The following is a 21,754-nucleotide window of genomic DNA, read 5'->3' as shown; positions in this document are numbered from 1 at the left end:
AGTCTGGAGTTTTTGTAATCAGACTCCTCAAACATTTATACCAGAAAGGCACTCTGGGGAGTTATGGGCTGGGGGAAGGGGGCATAAATGTATCTTCGTATGGCACCTATGGGCTAGATTCTCCAATGTGCCAAAGTGGGCATAAAATGCTTTTATTTCTGATTGGGTGGTGCCACACCCACTTTGCCCAGGGGTAAGTGACTGTGTGAGAGGCTGGGCAATGGGGAGTCAGGTCCTGTCTGTTTGTTATAGCCTCGTGTAATTTACCTGGGCTGGATTCGCTCAGTTATGCTATCTGGCACCTTTGCACAGCTCTGGCTGCACAGAGGGGCTGCAGATTACGCATGCACCCACTTTTAGCCCCCCCCCCAGTGTAAAGAGGACTTAACACGACTGAAAATCAGGCCCAGGACTACAGCTGGTTTGGCCTGGATCGAGCCCTCTGGCTAAGTGTGTCATGTTCCCCTCCCATGACTGGTCCATATAAATATAAACTGAGCCTGCTCATACTAGCACTTAAGGCATAGTGATGCCTTTAACTCGGCTGTGCCTTTGGTGTTGAAGATGCCAGGTCGATCCTACATCCTACTCAGGAGGGAGAGCTGCACATAGCTCACTGGAGTGGCATTTGTAGTTATGTGGCATGTGCATGGCATGAAGGCCCCAGCGTGGGGCTAGAGGTACTGTGTGGCTGGAGGTGTTGGAGTGTGCGCCAGCCTGTACAGGTGAAACTGATGTTCTCCTGACCTCATCTTGTCATGAGAAATCTCATGGTGCTCTTCCTAAGAGTACCTCTGGTATCCTGATCAAACCTGAACTCTGGTCATACCCCCGTATCATGTCCATAAGTTACAGTAGTCTTCTTTACTTTATATGCGAAGCTCTTATACGGTGCTGTTGTGCATTGTTGACTAGCTGCCGCGTTCCACTCCAGAGGTGGTTGCATTTCAGAGGTTGGTGACATTTTCCCTTGCCTGCCTCGCAGGACAGTTGTCAGACTTCATTATAGAATGTTTGAGATCCTTGGAAGAAAGCTGCTAGAGAAGGGTAAGCCATTGTTTTAATGACCACACGAAGTCAAGGCCTCGATTTTATGCCGCTTGATGTGACCTGGTTTGTGAAGTAGAAAAGGCCTGTTCTGACTCTCTCAAGTAGAGGGCAGGGGCACATATACACAGCAGCCAGGACTCAGAGATAGGAGAGAGAATACAGACACGTTTGGGACAATGGGAAAAGTCTAGAACTTTTCTAAAAATCATCAAGGTTTTATAATGTTCTTCCTCAAACACCTCTTCCCTCTTCTACTTTTGCACTGTCTCTGCCTGTTCTCTCCCCCACCCCGTGACATCGTCTTTCTTACCCAGGGGACTATTTCTCCACAGGGAATTTTTTATAGTTGTTAAATGTAACTGTCAACCTGTTAAAAAATCCCATGGAAATTCTTTAAGCATGAAAGAGCTTTTACAAAAATTCTCTTTTTCTTTCTCCTAAATGGAACGTAACCCTTAAAATTCTGCAAGACTTGGAATTGTAGAACCCAGGAAGTGCTACAAGGCTCCGGATTCTAGAATCCAGGAAGCTCTAACATTCTAAATGAAGTGATCCAGAGATTCTCCTCCCAGCCAGCAACCAAAGTTTCAGCACCACGAAGTAAAGAGACTTCAGATTCTAACTCAGGAAAAAGTTGGAGGTGGGGAGAGGAGGTTGGAGCTTAACCACAGCCTAACTTCAGACCCGATGATGAATTTGTGATGCTCTCTGTTTTCTTTTCCAAACAATTCTATTTCCATCCCCCGACAGACAGTGGGCCAGACACGCAGCTGGTGCAGACTGGCTTGGCTCTACCTGGATGGCGCTACACGTGTTTTACAGCACCTGAGAGCCTGACCCAGTGGTTGATTTGGCAGACGAGAGATAGCAGCGAGGTCCCAATCATGTGTAGTCATTTGCTTAGACTGTCAGATCCTTGGGGCAGAGATCACCTCTTTGTTCCGTGTTTGAACAGTGCTTAGCTCGATGGGGTCCTGGTCCATGTCTACCACAGTACAGAATAATAATTTAAAATCCCATGGCTCGTGTGCATCAGCCTCAGAATTTTGGCCAGATCCCACCTTGGGTAATGACATTTGGCCAACCTAAATTCCCCTGCCATAACTGGATAAAAAATCCTTCTTCACTTCCTGCCTTAAACTGCTGGGCAGCGTGGCCATGCCGCTGTTAAACGGCTGCCGAGTGCCGGCCCAGAGGTGGCTGCATTTCACTGTGAGTGAAATGATCTCGGTTTGTAATTGTTCTGGAAAACTGGCGGAGCTCTTTGGGCCGTTGGTTGAAAGAAAGCGCTCAGATGCCAGCTGGCCTGATGGCAGTGCCCTGTCGCCTACTGCAGGGGGGAGACAGGCCATTAATGACCTTTGTCATCAGTCCTGATGGGAAAATGAAGGGAAGCAGCTGGGTTTACATCAAGGCTACAGTGCTGGGAAAGAACCCAGGTGAAGGCGGAATCGAGCCTGGAGGGGCCCCCTGTGTAGTGGGATGAAGCTGGAAAAGGAAGCTGATTGCCAATCACAATGAAGGCCGTATTGCTGATTACAATAGAAACCTTTGCTCCCAGGTGGGGCGCCGGCTCCACTACATAGGAGCCCATGGAGCTGTCTTCAGAGCAGTTCATTGTGTGTGGAATGTGCCTGAATTCTGGGCTGCCCACTGCGGCATAGGGCAAAGCTCCCGCCTCCCGAAGCAGGGGCAGGCGCAGGCCTGCTGGAAGGCAGCACCACAGACGGGGAGCGTGTCCAGTGATATTTAAAGTGGGAAAGGCACCAGCCTAGGCTGCAGGAGACCTGACGTCTATCCCTGGCTCTGCCACTGACGTGATGTATGACCTTGACCCTGTCACTTTCCCTCTCTTTGTCTATGTAAATTGCTGGCTCCTGGGGCAGGGACTGTCTCTCACTATGGGTACGTAAAGCACGTAGCAGATGGGGCCTATAGATGCTAACGTAATGCTAATAATAAAAGCTCTTTGTGCTGGACTGAGGCTGGACATATCATTTACCAGCATCTGTAATCACAGCTCTGCTGTGATGCTACAGGGCGAGCTAGTATTGCAGCAGGAGGATGCACGTGGTGTGCACGCCTGTATCTAGACAGCATTCCCTTCCAGGACTGAAGAGCCCAGGCCAGAATTCAGAGAGACCCTGACATAGGCTGAGAGCTGAGGAGCCAGAGAGAACCATTGGGTCTGTCTGTGTCCTGCATCCTCCAAAAAGAATCTCCCTTTATACTCATCACGGTGTTCCTGGTAGGTGTGAATTTGAATAAGGTCCGTGACCCCTGCGGAGGCAGCTTCTGCAGGCCTGCCTCCCTGCTCTGGGTATTGCGATGTGGACCACACGGTTGTTCCGCCACTCTAGTATGGTGTGTCCGCCTCTGTGGAGAGGTGGATGCACCAAACCTGAGTAGCGCTGCGATCGCCTGGAACGGGGCGTCAGCCGCTGCCCCCAGGGAAAGGAGCTGCAGTTCCACAGTGAATGCGGGCCAGGCTTGTTCTCAACGCCCCCGCAACCAAGCCGTGACTCTTCCGTGACTATGGGTTTTCCCCCCACCATCTCCACCATGGAATTAACCACAAATTTGCACGGCAAAGTCGTAGTCTTAATCACAGTCCAGCCCCCTCCCTTCTCCATCAGGAGATGCTCTCTCCGGTCCTGTAGCCTGGCAATATCTCAGGCATGTTGTAATTATCCTCATTGTCTAAAGGGATAGGAATGGATGTGAAACGGACATTCGTAAGTTACATGGTTATAAACAAACAAACAATTTTTTTCTGCATTCAGGGAATATCAGCGCTGAAACTGACTGGCAGCTAGTTCAGGGCATAATAATTGTACTTTAATATCCCTGATGGGAAAAATTCTGTATGGTTTTGTAGGGATGAAACCAACACTGAGCTCTAGAAACAGAACGGGGAAGAGAGAAATTATAGGATTCTTTAGAATTTAATAGATAATTTAGGGTGACCAGACAGCAAATGTGAAAAATCGGGACAGGAGGTGGGGGGTAATAGGAGCCTATATAAGAAAAAGACCTAAAAATTGGGACTGTCCCTATAAAATCGGGACATCTGGTCACCCTAAAATAATCTGAGCCTGCCTGTGGGTTTTTTGAACCAACCCAGAGATCATAGCAGGGATAATCTATCAGACTGTGGTGTTTTCTGTGGGACATTTCCATCATGTGATCAAATCGTTGCTGGTATTTTGCAAAGGGAAATAGCAGAACAACTCTGATATTCAGCTTTGGAAAGTGCCTCTGTAGCAGTTATTCACTAGGGATTTTGTAATGCACAATGTGTGCCATGTTAAAAGCGATGTCAAAATAGCTCTGAACTGTTACTGGCTGCTGTATAAATATTAAGCTTTGTTTTTCTGGTTTTTTTAAAAAAAACAAACTCTTAACTCATTAAAAAGAACTCTCTGTGGAAGCTATTACCATCACTCCAGTTAATAAACTAAACTAGACTGTCGGCATTTTTACACGATACCATGACTCTAGGGAGACAGAGAATTAAACATTGTTTCACTTCGTTTTCACATAGCAGAGAACAAATCAGCCAACACGTAGTTCCCTGAATAGTCCTCTGCCTTTTAAAAAGTTCGAAGATCTATTCTGTTCAATCTAGAGCTTCTCCACTGTGTATGTTTGTCAGTGTATATTTGATGAAGTTTTTTTCTTTTTAAAACTATCATTAAAAAACCCCTCCAAAACCCTTAAATGAAAGAAACTGACCCATGAGCAAACTGTTCCGGGGACCATGTGGCAGGAACAAAATCAATTTCAAATGGCACCCTAAACACAGACACAGTACTGCAGATCAGTGTATAATGTCCCCGCTCAGTTCCCAGACTTCCAAGACCCGGCTGTGAACCATTGATCCTTGAAATGTGTGACAAAGCTCGGATGCGATAGCTGGCAGATCAGAGAGCCTAGGATGAAGTGGGATCAAACATTTCATTAACACCGATCAGGTTTCCCATAGCCTCAGCTTCTGGATTCAGCATTTCTGATGTCAGTAATTTACAGTAATAAAGAACGAGAACACAGCAGGTCTATTTGGGACAGTGGAGGTAAGGCTGGGTCTAAGCTGCATGCCTGTACCTGGGGCTCGGGTACAAAGAAGAGGTAAGTGTCCACCTTCATTTTAACTTCACTGCGGTATTGCTGGTTTCCGGCTTCAATGCAGGGGATTCATACTGGCTGGTGTGTCTGTCCCCGCTGCTCTCTTCTGGATGGAATCAGAACTGCTTGAGCACCCATCCTAGATCCTGTATTGCTAAGAGTTGATGAGGATTCTCCTTGAGCGCAGGCAGCAGTGGCCGGGAGCGACTACCGCCGGGCATTCCCAAGCCTGCAGCCTGGTGATAACAGCAGTGAAATCCAAGCCAGATTTCTGACAGTGTTATAACCATTGAGTGAACAAGCTGATGATGCAAAAACTGCGCCTAGTTCTGGTTGAAGTGCAGCTTCCCTCAGGTGCGATGAAAATCCCCACAGAGGTCTGAGCGAGGAACCCGGGGTGATGAGCACTGGATGCTGGCGCTGCCTGACAGCAGGGACACAGACCTAGTGTGCAGTCTCTCTAATTGCTGGCTCTGAGGTCTGTGTGTGGCTCTGCCAGCCCTGGGTCCAGCTATCCCTGGTGCTGAGAAGCAAGGAAAGGGGATTAATCTCCCGTCATGACCCTATACTGTGTGCACAACATCCCAGGAAAATAGACCAGCACCCTGGACCACATGAAGGCCCGTGGACAGCAGAAGGTGTTTTGAGCTGGAACCATTTCTCTTTTCAAAGCCTCATGCTGCCCTCTCTTCATTCCCATGGAGACAGTTTGGGGGGAGGGGTCTCAGAGATCCATTGTTTCTGTTGGCAAAACCCTACCCCCAATCTCCCCACAGCAAATTTAAACAGAAACGTTTTTCCCCCACAGGGAGCCGGTGGAACTCACTGCCACAAGGGTCATAGAGGCCAGGAGCTTAGCAGTTTTTGCAAAAGGACTGGGCCTTTTTTCTGTGTAACAAGAAGATCCAGAGTTGGAAGAGTAAGGAGCTAAGAAAACAACCAAGAGCTTTGGAAGGAGCTATCCACCCATCTGCTTCAGGGCCAGTGGAGGTCAGGAGGAAACTTCCCCACGGACAGCTTATTCCATTGATACAGAGTTTCAGCCTCTGAGGACGCTGGTGCTGGCCTGTAGGAGACAGGCTCCTGGGCTAGATGGGTCCTTGGTTGGATCCAGTGTGGCCATTGCTATGTTCCTAGGTCCTGGGCAGGGGAGGGAGGTGCCAGCTTCTTTTGGGGCCACCTGGCACCGTCTCTGTCTTTTTCTGGCAGGTTAGCTGGGCATTAGGCTTGAGTCTGTGTGGCGAGGACGGGGTCAGTTCGAAGGCAGAGTTACCCCCCCACACCCTACAGAATCTGTGTTCTGTGGTGGGAGGATGCAGTCCTCCTGGCTGGTGACCAGCTGTCCCCCAGGAGGCCCTGGTGCTCCCAGTCATGTTGCCATCACCACGGTACTGAAAAGGAGGGATTGGAAAACGCTTTGGCACGGGGGAAGGAAGAGTTGCATCCCAGCTGCTCCCTTGGGCCCAGGGGCTCCCGGACCTAGTGAGGGCAGGAGTGGCACTTTTGGGGGAACTAAAGCTGCCCTCCTCCGGTGCATTCCTAAAAAGAGTGGAGTACTGGAGTTGCCCCATGAGACATGGAAGGAAAGGAAAGGGGGGGGCGAGAAATGACTGAAAGAAGGAAGGAGAGGCCGAAGAAAGAAAGAAAGAAAGAAAGAAAGAAAGAAAAAGAAAGAAAGAAAGAAAGAAAGAAAGAAAGAGACCAGGGGAAACAACCAGCTAAAAAGAAAGGCTGAAGTGATTCTCCTTGGAGCTCAGTGTGGGGTAGGCAGGATCAGACGTTGCTGATGCGGACGCTCAGGGGGCTGCCCCCCCGCTCTGATTTCTCTCGCAAGGTCTCCTCCAGCTTCAGCTTCTCAGGGTCCCCGAACCGCACCGTCTCGTGGACGCAGCACAGGGGCGACACCTTGACCACCTGGTCAAACAGGCTGAAGTCGGCCACGTACTTGCCGCTGGCCGAGAGGGAGATGACCGGGCTGAACTCATAGCCCCACAGGATCTCCTCAGGCAGGTACGAGGTGCGCACCTGGCAGGTGGCACTGGTCGACTCCACCGTGCCACTGAGGATCACCACCAGCTCGAAGTCTCCTTCGCCCGTGCGCAGGGCTGTGTCCCGCAAGGGACTGGAGTCGTCCACCACATGGTAGAAGGTGAGGGGTAGGATGAGGAAGGGGCTGTCGGAAGACGTGTCCACCTGGAAGTCCACGTTGACCTGGTTGAGCCGGACGCAGTCCCCTTCCTTGGTGAGGTAGGTGTTGAGCAGCTTGCCGGTCACCTGGCAGCCAATCAGCAGGCTCTTGCGCATGTTGGCCACCCGGATCATCAGGCAGGTCTTGCCGTTGTGTTGGGCTACCACCGCGTTCTGGCTGAACTTGATGGTCTCCGCTCTCTTCTTGGGACGGGCGATCTTGGCCAGGAAAGTGCCGGTGATGAAGATCTCCATGATGGTGGTGAGAACTAGCTGGCTGATGAGCAGCACAATGGCCAAGGGGCATTCCTCGCTAATGTAGCGGAAGCCATAGCCAATGGTGGTCTGGGACTCCAGGGAGAAGAGGAACGCTCCAGTCAGCGTGTGTACCTGCATGACACACGGGGTGTGGTTGGCCGGGGGGTCGAACTCCAGTAGGTCCCCATGCAACAAGGCCACCAGGTACCAGATCACCCCAAAGATGAACCAGGTGCCGGCAAAGGTGGCGGAGAAGAGCAACAGCTTGTAGCGCCACTGCATGTCAATGAAGGTGGTCCACAGGTCCTTGAGATAGAGGAACCGCTTGTCAGCGATGTGCTCCATCCGCACGTTGCTCCGGCCGTCCTTGGTCATCACGCGCCGCTTGCGCAGGCCGGAGCCGATGAGGGGGCGGCTGTCGGTCTGGGTGGTCTGGCTGTAATACACCTTAGTGGCAGAAGTCATCTGGAAGAGAGGGCAAAAGGGATGGGACATGGTTAGGAGCCACCTCAGGGTGGGCTGAGATCAGACTCAAACGAGGGCCGTTGGGACTGAGCGTGGACAGCAGCTGGATGAGACAGACAGACAGGCAGACAGCCTGTATGCGGATTGCTGGGTTGGATAATGTGTGACTAAGTAATTTATTATTAAAGCTAATGAATGTTTGCCACTTTAGCCAACTGTACAGAAGGGAGACAAGGGGCGGTTTCTATTCGCTGTTACCTCTAGGAATGTTAAATGTTTCATTCAGTGATCACCGTGGGATCTTTGTGATTGAGATCCTGCCCTCTATCTCCACCAGGGGCACTGTAGTGTGTTTATTAGCCCTTCTGATTCCTGGGCTCACTATCAGTCTTTCTCCCCCGCACACTCCAAATACTGGAGAAGCCTGCAAGAGAAAATTGCAAATTAACCACAAGGGGGCAGGATTCTATTAGTTTTAATAATAAATTACTTAGTGATACATTCTCTTTTAGATTCTACACCGCTTCTGGGCAGGGACAGTCTGTACAGCTCCTAGCGCAACGAGAATCCAATCCTTCTTCTTTTTCTTCTTCTTCTTCAACAACCCTACCAGTTCTTCGTAGGTTTGCTAGAACTGAAGTGACTTACCCTGATAAACTCAACGCGCAGACCTCTTTCGTTCCCACTGTGTAATGTCATGAAACCAAATGTGCCAGCTTTTCAAATGGGGAATGACACAGGGATTAAATACCCAGGCACGGATGTGATCTCCTCAAATTCATTGTCAGCTGTTAAATGCTGTAATTGGAAGCAGATGGGCCATGACTGTAATTCTACAAGGCCGGTGGGCGAAACAGAAAGTCAGCGTCTCTTTCAGTCTCTTTCACTAATCTGCCGGTCAGACCGACAAACCGAACAATCCAGATACCTACCTGACAGAGAGAGGGAATCCTGCCCCATTGAAGTCAATGGTAAAACTCCTGCTGACTTCACTAGGGCCAGCATGTCACCCAAAGGGTCCGTCTACACTGCAAAGAAAAACCTGCCACAGAGTCTCAGAGCCTGGGTCAATTGACTCAGACTTGTCGGGCTAAAAACGGCAGCACAGATGTTGGGGCTGGGGCTGGAGCCTGGGCTCTGAAACCTGGCTGGGGGCAGGGTCCCAGAACCAAGGCTCCAGCCCCGTCTACTTATAGCCCCTCAAACCCAAGTCATTTGACCCTGCTCCGAGACGTGATGCTGTGTGGCTTTTATTGCAGTGTAGATGAACCCGCAGACACTGTCTGTCTCTTACCATATGAATCTATCTAGCTATCGAACGATTGTCATTTATACCTCTCTCTTTTTCTCTCTCTTCATACACTCATCTCTTTCGATCTCTATCTATCCCCATATACCCCCTCTATCTATCATTGAAGCCTTCCCCTGTTTTGCCAACAGGACCCCCTCAAGGTGTGTGTGTTGAGGTTAAGGGTGTGGAGCTGCAAAGTATCCTTGGGTGGAATTAATTTTTCCACAGCCTGGTGCAGGAGGGGGGTGGGCATATGTGCAGTGGACTTTCCCCATCCTCCTCCCTCCCCCCGCCCACCACATACAACCTACTCCTGCCTGACACATGGCTTTCTGGTCCAGGAAAGGATGTAGGGGTTGCGGCTGGGGAGGGATGGAAGTGGCTGATCATCCCTTTCAAGATGGGAAGGAAGCCGGATATGAATCTCCTTCTCTACCAGTACATGCCTGTGCAACCTGAGCTAATGGGCATCTCCATTAGCCATTAGCAGTAAAGGGCCTATGATGCACATCCAGGCAGTTCTGTACAGTACATGTGAATCCCTGAGAGCACTGGGCTGCAAGTGGAGATGATGATGGAAGAGGCAACACCAGGAGAGGGCACACGGTGGCAGAGCTAATCCCCGTGACAGCCAGCAGGAGGCGCGGCTGTGGTGAGTGGACCCCATGACAGACCCCAGGACCAGCCTTCCTCTACCATTTAATTCCTAGTCTTCCCCCCTACACGTTTTATTTGTCGCTCCTATCAGTTCTGCTCCAGCGTACTAGCAACAAGGGAGGCAGGAGGTCACCAGATGCTTGGATGGTGAGTTACCTTGGCCTCTTTCTGAGCAGGGGCTTAGAGTGCCACCTGTTTAGCTTGTCAAAAAGAAGACTGAAAGGCGACTTGATTACTGTGTATCTAGGGGGAGGGGATAGCTCCGTGGTTGGAGTATTGGCCTTCTAAACCCAGGGCTGTGAGTTCAATCCTTGAGGGGGCTATTTAGGGAACTGGGGTAAAAATCTGTCTGGTGATTGGGCCTACCTTGACCTCCTAAGGTCCCTTCCAACCCTGATATTCTATGATTCATGGAGAAAAATCTCAGGTACTAAAAGGCTCTTTCATCTGGCAGAGCATGATACGAGCCAATAAGCTGACACCAGACAAATTCAAATTAGAAATAAGGTACATGGTTTTTAGCAGTGATGGGTAACGAAGCTCTGGAACAAGAGCAGTGATGGGTTCTCCATCTCTTGGTCTTCAGGTCAAGCCTGGCTGCCTTTCTGGAAGATGTGCCTGAGCCAAACACAAGTTCCTGGGCTTAGCTCAGGGGTAACAGGTGAAACGTAAGGACTGTGGGACATAGGCAATCACAGGGGACAATCTAATGGTACCTTAAACGCTGTGAATTCACAAAGGGCTAGGGAAAAAATCAGGTCATTCTTGTGTCCCGGTCCCTTCAATAATAATAATAGATACTCCAAACCTCCTTTCCCCATTTTCCCCAGAAAGTGTCACTCTAACCCCACCACTGCCCAGAGCCCAGGGGACATGATATTGTACATGGTATTGTTCTTATTGGTTAACTAGGCAGTGTAGAAAGATCAATAACCACCACGGATAAGTAGATTTTCGGCCTGATAGTGATTGACCCACACGTCAGTGGCCCAGCCGTAGCTGCGAAAGCTCTCACCGGACATGGATTTCCTACCCCACTATCAGCTGGGCACTTTAGCTGATATGTTGGCGTTGTTATTATTATAGCCGGAGCCCAGGGCTCTGTGGTGCTGGGTGTTGTACAGGCACAGAGACAGTCCCTGCCCCAAAGCATTTCAGACAAGGCGTGGGAGAGGAGGTGACTTGTCCTAGATCTCCTGATTCCCAGTCTAGTCCACTATTCAGCAGATCTCATGAGTAGCTGCCCTAAGACTTTACCCTGAGCCCCCTTTAACTTAGACTGGCTTAAGGAAGGCTTTGCCATGGTCCTGTATCTCAAGTCTCCATGAGGTTATGTTCGCCAGCCGATGAGCTCTCCTTTTGCAGCGAATTCCCAGGGATAACATAGAGCAGTACCTGCAGTACACAGTGCTGAACAGGAGGGGGAGCTCAGGGAGTTAGGATGGGAAGGAGGGTGATGGTGCAGCTTTTACTGTAAGGGGGAGAGAAAAGGACCATGTGACCCTTCTGACCCCTGCTCACTTTACTCACAGCACAACACCTGTAGTGGGATAACGCTGGCTGCAGACCAGGCCAGCAGGGGAGAGTGACTCTGATCCTACCTCCGTCTAGTATGTAGCCGGCCCTCATTACCCAGCGTGGCAGTGCTGTGATCCCCATTGTCCCCAGAGCCTCCAGTGGGAGTTTGGCACCTAAATATCCTTGTGGGTCAAGCCCGGAGTGACTTGCCCCAGGTCATCCAGGAGTTCTGCAGCAGAGCAGGGAACTGAGCCCAGGCCACCAGCCAGCTCTCTAACCGCTGGCCCATCCTGCCTCTTAGGGTGGGGCTGTCCCACTTCTCATCTGTCTCTCCCACCCTGGTTATGCAGCCCACACCGCACAGCTGTCAGCGGGGAACCGACGCAGTAGCACCCCCAGTGCGTTATGCAGTTAGACGAGCCCCTCCCAGCCAGCGGACGCCTCTCAGTGTTTGAGTCCCACCAGGGCGGCTAGTTTCTAACTCGTATATGTACACACCACAGTCAGCAGATGGACGGGAACCCCGACTCCTGGAGCTGCATAAGCACTGGCCCCGACCCTGATGGAGGAACCAGCTGTGAGTGGCTGCCTGTTAGAGGTGACCCCAGTCCAATTCCCAGGTTGTCAAGCAAGGCCGTCTACCCTTAGGGAGGCCCCCTAACGGGTAATATGACTGAACACGCTACGGAGCTGCTCCTAAGCTCTTTGAAGTCAATTTGAGCCTTTCCACTGACTTCCGCGTGCCGTGGATCGGGTCCTGAGCCAGAAGGACTTGCACGGCGATTAAACACCCCCCGTGAGTATCAGGAGGGGGCATTTGGCAGCCGTTTCAGTTAGGCTTAGTGTGACCAGATAGCAAGTGTGCACCCAGAGTTACCTGGACTCACAGGGCCTCTTCGCCACTTAAGCGCTAGCAGTTTAAGTGTCACCAAGCTACGCTGTGAGCATTCTCAAGCAAAAGGCTGCAGCTTTATAACCATTCCCCCATACTGGTGAGTCCAGCGCAGCACCCAGGCCCTGCCTTTTTCCACGCTCAATTCGGCATGCTCTGAACTCCCCCCACCCCCGTGGAAGTTTGTCAGGGAGGTTTCTTTGCAGGAAAAGCAGCTGGTTGGCGGGGAAGAGCTGACAGATTCCCAGCCGGGGCTCGATGCCATTTTGCTGGCACGGAAATTTGCAGTGAAAAGAAAATGTTTTGCTTTTTTCTCTCGCCCCCCACCCCCGCTAATCCACATCAATGTTCATTTCCTGCTGGTGGGGAGAGTTGGTTGGCAAAACTCTAACCCGCCTGTGTCCGGTTCCGTGGACTGGGCAGAGGTTCTGCCAGCCACGGAAATCCACGTGACCGCTTGTAATTGACATGATTGCTGGGAGCCATGTGAACAGCACGACCTGGGTGGTCAGTGGAAGTGACCCATAAAACAGGATGGATGTGATGTGATATAGAGGCAATTCCATCCCTATTATCAGTCCGTAGAACTCAGGGGGTTACACCAGGGCTTTAATTTGGCCCATTGAACCTTTCATCCCTAAACTGACAGTTCAAACCCAAGTTTCTGGATCACGATAAGCCACTCAAACTGATTTAACAGCGTCCACACAAGGGGCTTAAACTAAATCAGCTTTGAAACTACAGCTTGGTTGTCGGAAGATTTTTTTCCCCTATGAAAATTCCAGGTTTTCATTGAAAAGCAAAAAAGAAACAAAACAAAACAAAACCACCCTGCAATTTTTTTCAGATTTCAGCCCTGGAAAACTGATTTTAAAAAAAAATTCTATGAAAACTGGAATATTTTGGTACAAACACATAGTAACACTCCAAGACGTTTACAGTCTAAGACAAGGCAAAACAGGTGGGCACAACAAGGAAGTGGCTGGAGAGAGATTGCAGGGGGCAGGGAGGAGAGTGGAGAACCAAAGATAAGGGAGGATGTACTAGCACACATTAGCTGCGTGCAGTTCTTAGCCAATCAGGGGCGGTGATCACAAAATTTCCCATTGGCTTTTCGGCCTGTGAACTACTTTGGACTATTCTGCGTTATGGCTCTTTAATTATTGTTCCAACCAATGTATCGGTACTGAAGATCCAGCAGCCTGCAGTTCCCAGAATCTCTCCTAGGGGCATCCTGAAAGATAGTGGGCCTTACTCTCCATCACTGTCATCATTTACATGAGTGCAGATCGCTGCCATTCTGATTTACCCCCACCTTGCACTGGTGTAAACACCGCCCAGAGGTGCGCCGGTGCTGGGTGATGGAGAATCAGGCTCCACTCCACAGCTCTGGTCTAGGGCCTGGTTTTACTGAGATTGCTGTTGTTTTGGCAGGGGCCACCAGGTGGCGCTCTTGCACAGTCACAGGAGTGGCGTTAGTTGGGGGTGATGCTGAATTCTGGGGGAGCTGTTGCAAGCAGTAGGTCAGTTTGGTGGAATCTCTCTAACTACAGTCAGGCCTAGGGGCAGAGCTACACCCTGGGAACCGGGTGTGGGTGCCCGGGCTGAGACGCCTGAGAAGAGGGTTGCCTGCCTGCTATCTGGGACGCCGCTGTCCTAGGACCGGTGCATATCGTGTAAATAAATGAGTTACATTAAAAAGTCTTCAGTCTCTACAGCCCTGATCAGGCCTCCTATGGGACACTGACTTGCCAGCAGAGGGGTGACAATATCTGCCCCAACAACAGCAGCCGCCACTCACCGCCTCTCCACCAGTGAACCTTGACCATGCGCTGGAGAGACCAGCCCCAGGGCTGAAGGGGGAGCTCAGTCCCTCTGACCTGGTCGGCTCTTGCTGTCCCTGCTGAGGGAGCAAACCTGGCTGCCGCTTGGGAAGATGATTTTTGTGCGGGAGACATTCGCCTGCTAGGAACCAGACTGAGACCCGACAAACTCGTTTCACCCTCGGGGACCACCCAACAGCTATAAAGGCCCCCCTGATCTTAAACCACCCCTGCCACGGAGTTGCTGGTGGCCCCCTGGACCTTATCTCTCTCCTGTTCTTCCTGGCTGCCCCAGCCTCCTCCCAGTGCTTCCCCACAGCCTCTCTGCTGGGGGCCACACACTTCTCCTCTGCAACTCCTGCCACCTGCAACCGGCCACGACAGCTTCCCTCTCCTTCACATGCCCACTGCCCAGGCCTGGTCATTCCTTTCCCCGCTGGGAGAAGGGCGTGGCTAGGATCTGCATGCAGCACGGTGCGAAATCCAGCCGTAGTAGCAGCCTATAAAACCTATTGATCTATCCCCAGACACCGCCCCCATTTATCTACCTGTCCCTCTAACTATCCCCATACACACCTCTCTCTCCATCCCTCCTGTCATGTCTGAACCCCTTTCGGAAGGGGGGTGGGTGTGTCTGATGGGCCACATCAGTCACTTGCTAGTTACCCTCCTCCCCAGGGAGCCTTGGGTGCCGTTCTGTTTGCACATGCTCTGGGACCCTCCGATACCAGGACCCATAAAGCACCGGCCTGCGAGATTCCCTAACTAGGTCAGGCCTCCCCTCACCAGGGCGGGCAGCCGAGGCTCCTTCACCCCAAGAGCGCTCCTCTCCCTCCCTCTCCCTCTCGTCTTTCATTACCGTCACTTTTCCTCACTGCTCCAGAGGAGGAGCCGGGCCATGAGAGTGCGGGCGCACGAATCCCCTGCAGGTGCACCGGCCTGTCACCCAGAATGCCTCCCACACTAAAATCCTGTCTCACCGCCTGGCTGAGGAGTAACCGGGGAAGACAGCTCCAGTCACTGGAACAGAAGAGTACGCCGGGCACAAAGGCATCTTCAGAATTTACTGGCGAGGAGTTCACAGCTGATCTTGCAGCTAAAGCACCGGCCCGGGAGGCAGGATGCTTGTGTGCTGTTCCTGGCTCTGCTACTGTAACCACTCTGTGCCTCGCTTTCCCCACTAGCACCATGGGAGACCAGTTTCCCAGGGCTGCTGTGCGGTGTCTATAAAGTGCTCTGGGATCCTCAGCTGAAAAGGGTTGGGGGTAGTGATTGAAGGCATAGGGCACACGTAATTAGCGAGAGGAAATATCTGGCTGTGAAATGCAAAACTACAGGCCCACGCCCCTCGCCTGGTGCCATCACCAGCTACTTACCAGGCTGCCGGACACGTGTTCACATGTCTCAGCTATTGACCTCAAAGCACTTTGCCAAAAAGGGCAGCATCAGCACCCCAGTTTTACAGAAGGGGAAACTGAGGCACGGAGAAGAGGCGTGACTCACTTAAGTCCACACAAAAAACCCATTCCCATCCCAGAGTAGAACAGAACCCAGGCCTCCTGGCTGCAACTCCCCTGCTTTAACCCAGGAGCTCTGCCCCCCTGTTGCCTCCTGTACCTCACAGCTAGTGTCTAGTGGTTAAAGTAGGGGGCTAGGAGTCAGGACTCCTGGGTTCTATTCCCTGCTTGGGGAGGGCAGTGGGGACTAATGGTTAAAGTGTCTGGGGGTGCTAAGAGTCAGAACTCTAGGGGTCTTGTCCCAGGTTGGGGAGGGCAGTGGTTAAAGTAGGGGGCTATGAGCCAGGACTCCTGGGTTTTATTCCAACCCTGAGTTTTTCAAAGCTTGTGAGCCAGTTCCCCCTCCCCTCCAAAATCACGAGATTGGCTTAGAAATCATCATTTTTTAAAACTAATAAATGCTGAGCACTATCTATTTACCTTCTGGTTTCTGAGCCTCCCGTCACATTTTCAAGCTTTTCTCCACAGCCACGAGGGCTAGACACGTACGCTTCCTTTAGTGCAGACTGAGATTCTCCTGCACTTTCTTGGTTCTGGAATTTGGGGCTTCAAAACCTGCCACTATAAATCATGAGACTCACCAAGGCCAGCTCCCCTCTAGTAGATACATCCCTAGAGCTGGGAACAGAACCCAGAAGGCCTGATTCCCAGCCCCGCCCCTCCCCACTCTATCTCTAGACAGAGGAACTCTGGGGCCAAACAACAGGGGGCTGAGGGGTGCCCAGTGCCTTTCCTCCTCACTTCTGCTGGAGGGCTGGTTCCTGCCCCAGGGCTCCTGCCTGGTCTTGCCCCACTTCCAGCAGCCCGTGTCCCCTCTGCTCTGCCTGCAGGATGCCCTCAGTGCCAGCCTCAAGACCAGCTACAAGTCCGGGGAGCTGTGGTGATTGCCCACCTGGGGAACCAGCAGGGAGGAGGTGGTGGGAAGCCGTGGTGACAAGGTGGATACAAGGGAGGGTCAGTTGTGTGTCTCACACGACAAATTTCTGGGGACACCCCTGCTGCACAGACCTTGAGAGCGCTTCCCTCCAGAGCTGCCAACCCCACAATCCCATGGGACCCCAGTGCCACTGGGCCTTTTACTGCCATCTACCTTGTGATGTCCTGTCCCTGTAAATGTGTGAATACTTCCCCCCACCCCAGTGAAAAGCCTCAGTTTCATGTTGTTTTTGGTTTTGCTGCCTGAACAATAAAGCTACCACCAGAGCAAACAGCGGGATCTCTCTACCAGCTCCCTCTGGGTCTGTGTCTAAGCCCTTCTCGGCTGGGTCCAAATATAACATTTGGCGACTAAAGATTTCTAGCCCATGAGCGCCCAGTGCTGCCTCTGCCTGAACAAGAAGAGGAAAACGTTTGCTAATAATACAATGAAAAGAGGGGGAAACTTCACCTAGAGGCACAAGGTGGCCAACTGCTGCTTTTGCTGCCGGGATAGGGAGAACCAGCCAGCTAGCGAGGGGGAACTGGCAATTAACAACAGAACAAGCTGCTACCTGGAGCTCCTGCAAACAGAACAGTGAGGGGTAAGTAAGCAGCCCTTTGGTTGCCCTCATGCAAGCAGGCAGAGAAAGAGAAACAGCTCAGCCTGCACTGAGGGTCTACAGCTAGCGGAAGGAGCCCAAGCACAGCCGAAGGAAGAATTCTGCAGCCTGCTGTGATGGCACAGAGCCAGAAGAGGCAGGTCAAGGGCAGAATGTGCAGGGCCAAAAAAGACCATTTCTTTGGGCCAAGGGATGTCCAGGAGCTGTGAAGTCCAACAGCAGAGGAGAGAAAATAGCAACTTTTCTCGAGAGTGTTGCTGAAGTTGACAATTGCAGCTCACGAGTAGCGTACCTTGAACTTTTGAGTAATTTGTAACTTGCGACCCCATTCCAGACAGACGAGTTTCAACCTTGCCGACAGTGATGGGTCTGAAGGCACATGGACTGCTGCATGACCTATTGTCTCCAGCTGTGCCCAGAACTGACACATACACTGCAATTACTGCAGCAATGCAGGAATATTTATCTGCTACCCCATCAATTATAGCAGAATGATATTGGTTCCATGAGTGACATCGGGGAAGTGGAGAGTCACTAGCACCGTTCGTTGAAGCTCTAGGGAAGTTGTCAGAGTATTGTCAGTTCAGACAACCATTAAGTGATGTCCTGCATGACCAATTTGTCTCTGGACTATGCAGTGACCAGACCCAGAAGAAGTTATTGACTGTATCAGCACTTACTTTCAAGAAGGCTGTTGAAGTAGCAGTTGCCCTGAAGATTGTAGAGAAGGGTTCTCTGGACTTTAGTGTGAACCAAGAAGTTCACTTCCTGCATTGGCGAGAAAGAGGCTCATGGCAATGTAAAGAATTTCTGTGTGGCCATTGTGCACAAACGATGCATGCTGAGAAGGATTGCTGGACATGCCAAATTATTTGCAGAAAGTGCCAGAAGAAAGGACACATTGCCGTGACCTGTCACACAGTTCGTGGACCAGCAACAGAGAGTAAGCGTCCAGTGAAGACGACACCTCTGAAGACTGAACCTAAGAAAGGAGGAAAGTCAGGACTTCATAATGTGGGAAAAGACAAGAGCTCTAGTGACATTGACCAAATCTAGCACTACACATGTTATCGGAAGCTGGAGTCAGAGATGGCATCTGGATCATGCCCTTGATTGAAGGAGTTCCTACAAGAATGGAGCTTGATACTGGAGCTGCTGTTTCACTGATTCTTGCATCTACCTATCACCAGACTTTGTCACAAGTTCCTCTGGAAGAAACCTCCAAAATTTTGAAGACTTAAATTGGAGAAAAGTTGTTCCCACAAGGAATACTCCAGGTGGAAGTTCAACTAGATGGACAACCAGTTGTTTTACCCTTGTATGTGATTGAAGGAAAATATCCATTATTATTTGGCAGACCTTGGCTTGAGAAGCTCAAGATGGATTGGATGGAGATCAAGGCAATCATGAAAGCAGCTTGAAATCGTCAAGAAATACTGGACAGACACTCCACAATGTTTTTAAAAGAGCTTGGACAGATGAGAAACATGTTAAGTGTGACAACCAGCCAAAATATTGCAAGCCCAGAGTTGTGCCTTATGTTCTGAAGCCTCTGGTAGACGCTGATTTGGATTGTTTAGTGAACATTGGAGTCCTGTCCCCAGTTTCACACAGTAAGTGGACTACACCCACCATACCAGTGATAAAGAATAGCTCAGTCCGAATTTGCAGAGATTCAAAGTGACACTGAATCCAGTTTTACATGCAACTATGTCCACAACCTCGTATTGAAGATTTGTTTGCTACTATTAGTGGTGAACAGTGTTTCAGTAAATTGAATTTGCTCTGCGCATGCCAAAAATGGAGATTGAGCCAGCATCTTGCAAATATCTCACAATCAATGTACAAAAAGGTACATTTCATTACAACATGATGCCTTTTCGTATCACATTGGTACCTGCCCTATGCCATGGATGAGATTCTGAAGGGACTGACTAGAGTTCAGTGCTATTTGGATAACATCCTTGTTACAGGAAAGGAGTAAGAGGCTCATCTTCAAAATTTGGACGTTGTTTTGCAGCGTTTGGAAGTACGTGAAGACAAATATGAGTTTTTCAAACCTTCAGCTGAATTTCTTGGACATGTAATTGATGCTACGGGCTTAAGGAAATTGCCGGAGAAAAAGAAGACAGTTTTTGAAGTGCCACCGCCAGAGAACATGTCACAGTCACCTTCATTGCTAGGACTGCTTAACTAATACAATAAATTTCTGCTCAATCTGGTGATGGTATTGGCGCCTTTACATGAACTGTTACAAGCAAAGACAAAATGGAAATGGACTAAAGAATGTAAGTATGTCTTTAAGGAAGCAAAGAAACTGTTGACATCAGCCAAAATTCTTACGCACTCTCATGCTTTGCTACCATTGCAGCTGGATTGTGAACCTTCACCAAATGGAGTGGGTGCAGTTCTTTCCATGCACATTTTCCCTAATGACAATTGAATCGTGGTGGCATCTTATAGGGAAAGTGAGTGATCATTTCGAAATCACTTCAGTCTCAGATTATGGAAGTTCTTCACAAAGGTCATTTGGGTATTGTATGGAGGAAGGCAATAGCCTGGAGTTGTGTCTGGTGACCAGTGAATGATGATGATGATATTGAGAGGAAGGCAAAATGCTCAGCAGGATCCCGGCCCGGCTCAGATACACCCATGGTTGTGGCCTCAGGCTCCATGGACACATATTCCCATGGACTTCGCTGGACCATTAGAAAGTTATATGTTCTTGGTTGTAGTCGATGCCCATTGGAAATGGCCAGAAGTTTTCAGAATGACTTCTACTACAGCGACCAAGACCACTGGGAATCTTCAAACCTATGTTTAGCCAATTTGGTTTATTGTTACAGTTGACAATGGACCTCAGTTCTGCTCTGAAGAATTTCAGAGGTACGCTCTGCTCCATCCATCCTGCTACGGAAGGACTAGTGGAACGCTTTGTACAGACACTCAAGCACATCTTCAAGCTAACAAGTCTATTTTGAATCCTCAGCAGAAATTGGACAATTTCATGTTTGCTGCAGGAACACACTACATGCTACTACCCTGAAGTCACCTGCAACTCTTTTCTTGAAACCATCTTTGCAGAGCTGTTGGGAATGACTTCGTCCTGATGTTGCCTCTCATGCGTAGCCAAATCCCAAGCTCTGCAAATTGCTCGACGACATGAGCCGCGTCATCATTCTTTCCAGGTAGGAGACTTAGTCTCGACTCGCATCTATGGCAGTGGAGTGAAATGGATACCCGGAGAACTTGTAAGATGCATGGGTCCAGTTTTATTTGTGGTGAAACTATCCAATAGTATTTAATGGAAATGACATAGGGACCAATTGCAGCCTCAGTAAACACCAGGGTCTGGGAATGTTCCAGCAGGACTTTCTGCTCCTCCAATCGAACCTCCTTCCATTACAACTCCTAATTTTGGTGACTTGTTGGGAGAAACTTTGGTACCAGATCCAGTTGATGCCATACCAGAGCCAGCTGATCGCTTACCACTGACTGCGCCTGTTGTTCAGGACACTGCCGGAGCACCATCACCATGTGGTCCCCAGACAGCGCGACAACCAGGGGTATGCCTGCACTTATACATTGTTTGTTTAATATATTGCTATTCCAGGGCAGAATAATCCCTCGGTCCACCCACAACTTGTTGTTAGTGTTTTACGATAGCCATGGAAAGCATAATAATGTATGTATACTTGGTAAGTTTTTAAAAGTAGGGTGGAGGACTGTGATGTTCTGTTCCTTTAAAAATCGGCGTATTCCCCCAACCCAGTGAAAAGCCCCATTTTCCTGTTGTTTTCAGTTTTGCTGCCTGAATAATACACCTACCACCAGAGCAGACAGCTGAGTCTCTATCAGCTCCCTCTGGGTCTGGGTCTATCTCCTGTTCTACTCGGTCCAAATATAACAGACCTACCCCTGTTACTTGACTGGAAGCCACTTCCCCCATAGAAAAGGGGGTGCTTGCTTGAGTGTGACTTCAACCTCATGCTCAGAGGAGGCTCCCATCTGTCCCCCGCTTGCCTTGGTGTGGCTGGAGGGCTGCACCGAAGGATCAAGTCTTTCCACTCCAGAGACTGGGGCAGGATGGGATGCAAATGTGTGAAGGGAGAGAGGGGGGATGGAAGGCGGTAATCCAGCGTGAGGAGGAGAGGGGGCCCTGCTATCTTACGTAAGGCCCCAAAAGCTGGGCTTTCTCTTCCTTCGCTAATCCCCATCCTGGGAGATAAATAGAACCAGACAGAGACAAAACCCGCTGGGGAAGAAAGCGATGTGTGTTTCTGACTGAGTCACGGCCAGGCTCCCCCCTCCCTTTGCTTCCCCCAGCCCCGCTCTCCTTCCCTGCAAACAGAAAACAAGCCAGGAGGGAACAAGAAAGGCCCTTTTCATCTTTGCGTCAATGTTTGGAAACTTGTCCTAGAAGCGAAGAGCTC

The 21,754-nt window shown here is 50.3% G+C and overlaps 1 protein-coding gene across 2 annotated transcripts in view; it reads right to left on the bottom strand.

Annotated features, from left to right (window-relative positions):
- Positions 1–6,847: 6,847 nt before the first annotated feature.
- The window catches only part of KCNJ10 (potassium inwardly rectifying channel subfamily J member 10), a 50,566-nt gene continuing 35,659 nt past the window's right edge, over positions 6,848–21,754 (bottom strand). Inside the window, exons 2-3 of one of the 2 annotated variants that reach the window (XM_034756893.1) lie at positions 8,344–8,509; positions 6,848–8,085 (exon numbers count right to left, since the gene is read on the bottom strand). In XM_034756893.1, the coding sequence (XP_034612784.1) occupies positions 6,949–8,085; positions 8,344–8,367 (1,161 nt within the window). In that variant the 5' untranslated portion in view covers positions 8,368–8,509 and the 3' untranslated portion in view covers positions 6,848–6,948. The remainder of the gene's footprint in view (positions 8,086–8,343; positions 8,510–21,754) is intronic. The other variant, XM_034756894.1, reaches the window with a different exon arrangement.

The sequence above is a fragment of the Trachemys scripta genome, chromosome 24, assembly GCF_013100865.1.
Source record: "Trachemys scripta elegans isolate TJP31775 chromosome 24, CAS_Tse_1.0, whole genome shotgun sequence".
NCBI classification, from domain to species: Eukaryota; Metazoa; Chordata; order Testudines; family Emydidae; genus Trachemys; species Trachemys scripta.
Note: the sequence above shows the minus strand (reverse complement) of the source record. Positions and strands in the feature narration are given on the sequence as shown.